General features: G+C 52.6%; 1 protein-coding gene across 1 annotated transcript; it reads right to left on the bottom strand.

Annotated features, from left to right (window-relative positions):
- Nucleotides 1–1,100: 1,100 nt before the first annotated feature.
- On the bottom strand, nucleotides 1,101–6,449 carry LOC130141355 (hydrocephalus-inducing protein homolog). The gene is made up of 3 exons (XM_056322280.1): nucleotides 5,290–6,449; nucleotides 3,285–3,684; nucleotides 1,101–1,533 (listed from the first exon to the last, which is right to left on the bottom strand). The coding sequence occupies exons 2-3, from the start codon at nucleotides 3,654–3,656 to the stop codon at nucleotides 1,366–1,368; spliced, it is 540 nt and encodes a 179-aa protein (XP_056178255.1). The 5' UTR covers nucleotides 3,657–3,684; nucleotides 5,290–6,449; the 3' UTR covers nucleotides 1,101–1,365.
- Between the last annotated feature and the right edge of the window lie 1,698 nt (nucleotides 6,450–8,147).

The following is an 8,147-nucleotide window of genomic DNA, read 5'->3' as shown; positions in this document are numbered from 1 at the left end:
AAGCGTTAGTAGTGTCGTACAGCCCCAGCTCGGCTGGAGAACATGGTCTCCTCCCCAGCGTCCAACTGGTGGAGATCATGTGTTCCCTGAGCATCTAGCCTGACCATGGCTGGCAGGTGTTATTGCCACCAGGGAGAGTTGAAAGCTGCTTGCCAGGTCCCAGGCAAACAGCCTGGGTCTTCGCCAGGTACAGACAGGACACTAGGAAGAGGAGCTTCAAGGAGAGGGCAACGGTGCACATACCTCAGCTGGCTCGCGTGGCCGCCCGTCAGGAGTGACCAGTGGTACTGGATGAGAAGCGGGCTACAGTTGGTCATCTCAACGTAACGCTCCACCTCAGTGTCGTTCAAGATGCAGCCAAAGTCCACGGCCATGGTCTGGAACTGGAGATTTGGGGAGAAGACTTCTCCCCGAAGAGTGACCTGCTCCACGTGAGGATGCTCGAGCAGCTGTATCTTCAGAGTCTTCTCTGCCACCCAGCTATTCAGATGCTCCTCGTGAGCAGGGTTAAATCTGATGAAGAAATGAAGTTCTTCCCTTACCTCCAGCTTCATTGGCTGCAAGGAAATTAAAAGGATCAGCGACCAGCGTAATGAAGTCCAAGGTTGGATAGCATGGAACATGTCAATGTCTTAAAGCGTGACCTCAACGTGGGCTTCTCAGCCCACCCTGCACGTTCTTTACAGCGAGTGCCTGACTGCAAGCACCATGCTCTTGTCAGACTACTGCAGGCTCATGTTTCTGCGCTTTGCATCGATACCAGGGGGAAATAAATATTGTCCTACTGAATTCTGGACCCACAGAGGCTCTGTGCTAAACACACAGCCGAACCAGCACTCCGGCAAGCCAGGGCTGCTGCCCCGACTCCAGAGAAACTCCTTTATCCTCACAGCACAAGTGCACTGGCACGGCAGCCTCAGCCTCGCAGGGGCCAGTCACCAGCACAGCACAGGAATGGTGCCCGCACCTCCACCAGCACGTGTCCAGCAGAGCCCATGTCCAACGCCTTCCACCATCGACAGGGCAGGTGCCAGGCGACAGTGGGAGGAGCATCCTCAGCCTTCCCGACGGCAGAGCTGCTCTCGCAGAGGGAAAGCTGCTATTGAAGTTGGCTGAGGATGGCTGCTGCAAGTCCCAGGAGATACCTTTACTCCATGGCTTGCCCAGCCCTAGGTGCCTGCTCCCTTCTCCTCATGGCTTTGAGCCACAAAGTGTCTTCCCAACTCAGGTATTTTTGTTTCTTCCAGCAGCTCACTTCAGATCTGATTGAGTTTGGGCCAGGCTACTGCTGACTCTATGGAAGACACTGCCCTGCCAGAGGACCTCCCAACAGAAACGCACCGCCACATCCCTCCTCCTCAAAGCCTACTGTGGGAAGGTCCTGCTTACCTGCACATCTGCAGGGAGGGGCTGCCGGGCCGCATCGCAGACTAGGAAGGGTTGATCTAAGGCCAGGACGACGCTCAGCAGCAGGGAGGACAAGTTTTTTAAAGAAAGAGGCTTGTGCTGTAGGCTGAGGATGTCACTGGGTAGCTACAGAAAGAGGAGACAAGAAAAAAACAACCTGAAGTGGCCACGCACCTCCCTTCCCTTCCGACGCATTTCAAAGTTTTCAACCCCAAAATTGCACACATCTCTTATTCACTGTCTGTATTAGTTCCTACTCTTCTACAAGGTTTTTCTTTCAGAACGTCAGGTGCTTTTCATGTTTAGAAACCACAGCATCCCCCAGGGGGCAGGGAAACAGTCTCACATACAGATGAGGGAACAGCACCTTGAGAGGAGGCAGCTGCTTGACCAAGGTCAAAACCAGAAAGCGAACCCAGACCGCTTGTCTCCAGTTTACCCTCTCTTGGGCAGAATGGCACAAGACGATTTTCACCCCCAGTAATTTCGTACAGCCTTAGTGGCTCCAGGAACCTCATAAAAGCAGGGATGCTAGTCAGAAGAGAAAAGCAAGCAGGATTTGGCCTGGAGCAGAAAGCCTGCAGTAGCCTAAGGTGAGCCTGGAACATTTACGTGCACAGCCAGCCAGCTAGAAACCTCAACGGTCTGGTTGCAACGCGTGTCCTGCTGTCCCTGCTCCAGTGACAAAGTGTCTGTAGCCTCACAGTTAAGCTCAGCCTAAGCTATTTCTGTTTATGCACTGTTCTGGCCTTCCTGCAGGGTTCACATCAACTAGGCAGCGGTTGGGAAGCTAGTTCTGGATGTATCGATATCCAACAGCTGCAGTGTCATAGTACTCGATAAACCAGAGCATGGGGCATCAAGCAGAACACAGGCAGACATCAGGAACAGCTGAAAAGCTTCTCATTAAGTGTGAACCGCCCGCTCACAGGATTTTGTGCTTCTCTGGAAGCCTGGGAACCAGAGGAGAGGCCTGAAAATACAGAAACTAAATAATGAACCATCTTCTCTGCTTCAGACACCTCGTGGGAGAGGGAAAGATGATGCAGGAGTCAGGACTCAGAGACTAAAGGGCTCCTGTTTTGCATTGGTGTTGTCATCACTGCAGCTGAGGGATGACTGCAGGTCCTTTGAAGGAGGTGAGGCTGAGGGAAATGCAAAGAGCTAGCATCCATGACAAGAGCAGGGAAGGCAGAGAGAGACAAAAGATGACAATTTCCCTTCACCAGCCTGAGGAATTGGCAGGAAGCTCCGTTTTTCTCAGCTTCCCTGCAGGATCGGTGTTCAGACATCCCCATGCCTTGGAGGAGCCTCAAAAACCTCCCTTCATCTTGACTACACAAACGGGTATCTCTCTACAAGTGGCTACAATCCCCCCTCAGCACAGCAGCTGCAATCTCAGCTTTACTTCGCTGAAGTCAGAAAACTGTCTCATCGCTAAGAACATCCTCACTTACTTCACAAAGCGCCTCAGGAAGGGTGAGGAGGGGTTTAGCATCGCTCAGCTGCAGCGATCGGCTCTCTCCCCGCCAGCCCCAGCGCACAAGACGGCTGTGCAACGGCCATGCTGCGCTCGCGGGTCCCACTGCCTCACCTGTGCTCTTGGCGCAGCAGCTCGATCCTGCCTCCACCTCGAGAAGGGCAGAGCTGTGACTGTCCCCGACCCCAGGGCAGCAAAATAACCATCTTGGCGGTAGAACCATCTTGTGGTAACGGCAAAAGCTTGCTCTCGCTCAAATCGATAGCCAAAGCCCCGTGGACTTGGGGAAGCGGTTTAACCGTCCCTGTCCCCGCTGTGTTTAACAGGCACGCACACCCTGCAGGCTTTTGGCCATCAGCCACGCTATTCAACGCCAGGATGCAATCCTGAGACTTACCTTCTCCACCCAGAACGCGATTTCTCTGGAAGACACTTGCAGAACGAGATCAACAAACTCACACGTGACATCCATCTGCATTATCTGTGCCTTCCCCGCCTTGCTCCCCACCACGGCATGACACAGCAGCTGCTCCTTCACCACCTGGGGAGTGCTGGAGGAGCCTTCCAGCACCATCTCCAGAGTCTTGCCGGGCATCAGCTCTGTCCTCAGCGCTCGAAGCTTAAACACAGGGCAGGTGGGTTTGGGGCTCTGGGAGGAATCTGTGCCCTTGGTGTTACTGATGGCACGGAGACGGTCACGCTGGCAGAACGTGGGGAAGCCTTCTGTTGACCAATACAGCTGGTGGGTGCATCGTCCTCTGTTTGTCATCTTGAAGCGGTAACAGCAGGGATCAAAGCTAGAAGAGAAGCAGAGTTGGAAAACGTTACGGGAGCTGCTATTTCCCAGCGGTCACCCAGTTTCAGCACCCCGATGGCATTATCTCACCGCATGCTCAGCAATAAAACCACCTCTGAAAAGGCTGACCTAGCTCAAAGCTTCAGCCAAAGCCAGACCTCAGCTGGTCTTAAGTTCAGCATCCAGCAGCTGGTCAGTTTGCGTATAGCAAGGAAAAGCTTCGCAAAGATCCATCACCTCAGGTACTCGCAAGCAGAGCATCACCCTTTGGTGCTCAGCACTCAAAGGGTTTTCCAAGGTGCGTCTTGCAGGTCTCCCTGCACCAGGCACGAAGCTGGTCTGCCCTGGCTGCTGGTGGGTGGATGAACAGCTCTGCTGCCATTTCACCTGCCCCTGGGGAGCTGCTGCCTCAGGTGGCTTCCTCTGAAGATGCTACTGGGGAGCTGGCAGGGTGTAGAGACTCATCTGGAGATCTGGGCACCAGTTATCCCACCGCTGGGGCCCATCTTACCCCCCTCACTCCCCCATCTCTTAGGGAGCATCCAACTCTCCCTGCCCCCAATGCATCAGCTGAACAGGGCAGCTGGTTTTGTGTCTTAGGAAGGTAAATGCACTGTGAGAATGCAGGATCAACATAAGCTTCCCCCAAGACAAACACAGCAGCAAGACCACGTCTAGCTGCTGAGGGAATGGAGTGACAACAAGAGGTTAATCACTACAGCTAGATATAAACCAAAATGAATATTCAATGGAAATTGGTTCCATTATGTAAAGAAACACTAACTGCAGGCCAGTGTGGAATAATTATTCTACCCTCTATAAATCTGAGCACCACCAGGAAATGAATTGTTCCTACAACAATTACTGGTTTTTTGAAAGGTACAGAACACGTGGCTTGCAAAACGCATGTCTGCCACAAGCAGCTAAACACCAACACAGAAGAGACAGATTAGAACAAACGAGTCTTTGAAACACACTTTATAAATGATGTGTTGCAGCGGAGACAGCAAGGAAAGCAGGCAGGGGAAACAAGGAAAGAGCCAGCGCCTCTAATAAAGAGCAGCCCAGCCGGGGAACCAGGGAAGACGAGCAAACTGACGGAAGATACAGGGCAAAGAAACTCTGCAGCTCCTCCAGGACTCCCAGGCAGAAGGGAAATAAACCAGCACCATTAATTCAGTCGAGGAGTTGCTAACAAGCTACCACCAAGGTTTTCCGCTCTTGCGAGAGAATAGTCCATAGTGAGTGGAAAAGCAAGCAACGTTATTGCAAACAGAAATATGTTTATACTCGTAATGTAGCATTTTCCAGCAGGAGGCTTCTGGGACCTGCTGTTTTCCTCCAGCTCATTCTTTGATAAAGTAAGGAAATAAATATATTCCAACTAAAGACAAGTCAGGGACAATCTAGCAACTGGTTTCCATTTTGGTGGCTTCTGAGGGTATCTAACGACCTTCAAACGGCCATAAAACACTCCTAAAGGAGTTCCTGTGGCTTCAGTGAAGCAGAGCCAGGACCTCGAGCACTGAAGAACAACTACCCTGAAGGACTACAGCAAAACTCCTTGCCGAGCCCACGTGGGAAGTGGGAGCCGAGAGATCCCTACCTGAAGCGGAGGCCCAAGTTGAGCTCCGGAGTAACAGGTTTCTCAATGACAATTGTTGTGCCCGTGCTGACAGCCTGGATGGGGATGACGTAGGGGTGGCTGTTCTCTATGGACACCTTCACCTCATCGTCCAATCTCTCGGTGTCATCCAAGTTTGCTATGATGGCCACAGACACCTCGCTCTCGCGGGGGATCACTCCTTTACTGGGTTCAATCCTCCAGTGCGAGCGTTTGGCAGCCTGTAAGATGAGCTAAACAGTAACTTAGGATGGAAACCATGGACCCTGGTCTCCTGCGGGATGCAGAAAAAGGGTTATAGATACGAGGGTAAAAACCATAAAGGCTTCATTTCCCAACTCTGAGCTACAGTGCCTGGAAACGGCACCCGTGCAGGAGCTCATACAACCTCTATTTTACCCTCCCTTAACAGACTCACTTCGTTAAGCCAGCTTTGTCTGACCCAAGGCCTGCTCTACCCTCAGGAGAATGCTGTTGTCCTTCCAGCCTCCCTCTTGGAGGGCACACCCAGGGAAGCCACTTGATATCTCCTGGCTTCCCGACAATGGTGGCCGGCTCTGCCATAAAGGCTCCAGGCCAGAGGAAGCCAGGACTGCTCCAGTCCCCCCGCAGCAGCCACATGGCTGGGGAATACTGCTGAGACCCTGAAGAATAACTCTGCAAAAGCAGTTGATAAAACCCCAAAGTCTTCCTTCCCAAGAGTCAGGCTTCTCAACAGCCCCTCAAGGGCTGCAGCCCTCTGTTCCCACGGATCATCACCTGCAGTGAGGTGGCCCAAGGCCCTCTGCTTTGGCAAAGTCAGCTCTAAGTGTTTATAGCAGGGCAGCAAAACAAGAAGCAGAAAGAAAACTGCAAGACATGTGCCCTGTGGGCATGGCCTGGGCTTCCCAAGCACTCTTTTCCTCTGGTTCCTCACGGGCCTCCCTCTACGGATGGGGCAGTAGAGGTGCTGGACCCCTCCAGCCCACCTAAAGCCACATTCACAAGGTGCAAGCTCGCAGAAAAGAAATGCACGCAGTGCTCCCGGGCCAGCAGGAAATGCACTGGGATGCAGACATGTGGCTTTCAAGTGTCCGTCACAGCATCAGTGCTACATGCATCACAGTTTAGCGCTGTGTTTGGGATGACAGGCACCACTCATCCAAAACTCTACGGTATTGTCGAGAAGATGGTTACTTTCCTTTTTTTTTTTTTTTTTTAAATAGAAAACAAGAGTGTGATCAGAGGCCTGACATGATAAAAGCAAGTGCTCGATCCAGGCGAAGTTAGCTCGAGTTTCCGTCCGTCGGGCTGGCAGCTCTGAGCTCTAACAGGACACCAGCCAGCCCAAGGGAGAAGAGCAGCAGAAAACCAAGCAGCACTTCGAAGTCACGGAAACATTTAAAATAACGCCCCAAAATGACCTCTGCTGACAAGGTGAAGGCTAGCTGGAGGCCAGGGAAGCGATAACTTGCTGAGCATTCAGGGTCCCAGCAGCAAGCGTAGGTGCTCCAGCTACGCTAACTCCTTAGGCTGGCTGTGCCCTCCATGTAGAGCAGGTCAGGGCTGCATGCCTGCATCCCATAACGGAGTGTGCCAAAGGCATCAAAACGATTCCGGGCACCGGCAACATTTATACACTCAGCTCCATTTAGTTTTTCCTCTAGGGCTGCAAAAAAGAGCCTTCAAAAACATTAAAAAAAAAACCAAGACAAGACTGGGATGGAGGCAGGTGGCTGGCATGGGGTAAACACTGGGGCCTCACTGATCACGGAGGATTCCCACCAACCCTCCCCTGTGGTCCCTGCAGCTGGTCGCTGGCCTCGGAGGCATCGGCTGCGCTGCTGCCAGCCAAGGGCTACCCAGCCAGCTCATTCACACCGAGCCAGTGGGCGTTAGGTTTTCACTGACATTAATGTACAACTTTTCCTCCGATTCACGCCAACACAGGGTAGCTCGCTTCAAAAGGAGACCCGATAGCTCTGCTCCAGAGGTGAATCTGCAAGTCTGCTATCTGACAAAGCTCATTTATCACAGCTTGGCAACAAGCTGGGCAGTACATTGTACCCAAGCAACTATTACTGAGGAATAATGACAGGCTGTCTTGATGGAGCCAGACTCTCAGTGTCCCAGGGTGACCCAGCGCAGACCCACCATGCCCTGCCAGGCCAACAGCCACTCCAGAGGAGCACGATTTGCATCGCGTCCTCATCCTTTCCATTAGCATTTGGTGTGGGTCCAAGGGGCAGCACAGTGCACCACTGAAGAGGAGACCTGCCAGGACCAAAAGGCTCTGCCGGACCAGCTCCGCTCAGGTTTTTAGGCCAGCTTCTGCCTACACCGGTCCAGGCTGTGTCCCAGAGACAAGAAATCCCTTGGGAACGTGCTAAAAGCATCCATCCCTCTGCTCTGAAGACCAAAATCTAACTTCTGATAAGATCCCTGCTCCTTGCTTAGGCTTGAATGCTCCAGAACATGATGCAATAGCTGCACGCACTGGGCAGACAAAGACAGCGGCTATTTCTGTCCCTGCAGGAGCTCGCACCGCTGGACGCCAGAGTCTAAGCGCCAGGCAAAGGCTGGCATCAACCGCTCTGAGAAGCTCAGCGCTGAGATCGTTAGCTTCTCCTGGGACAGATTTCATTGGAATAAGAGCTGCCAACGTTTGCTTCTAGCGGGCATCAGCGCGCATCAGAGATGAACGGCTGGATGGCTGCCCCAAGGGATGGCTGAGGAGCCACCATGCTGCCCTCTGCAAGTTACTTCGAGCCCATTAATTGAAGCCATCTGGTCATTCCGGCCTTGCACGAGTGAAAGAAGCAGCAGAACTCAACATGAAAAATGCAGCTGTACTTTACCAA

This window comes from Falco biarmicus, chromosome 19 (assembly GCF_023638135.1).
Source record: "Falco biarmicus isolate bFalBia1 chromosome 19, bFalBia1.pri, whole genome shotgun sequence".
Classification (NCBI taxonomy): Eukaryota; Metazoa; Chordata; class Aves; order Falconiformes; family Falconidae; genus Falco; species Falco biarmicus.
The sequence above is the reverse complement of the archived record's forward strand: the minus strand, read 5'-3'. Positions and strand labels throughout refer to the sequence as shown.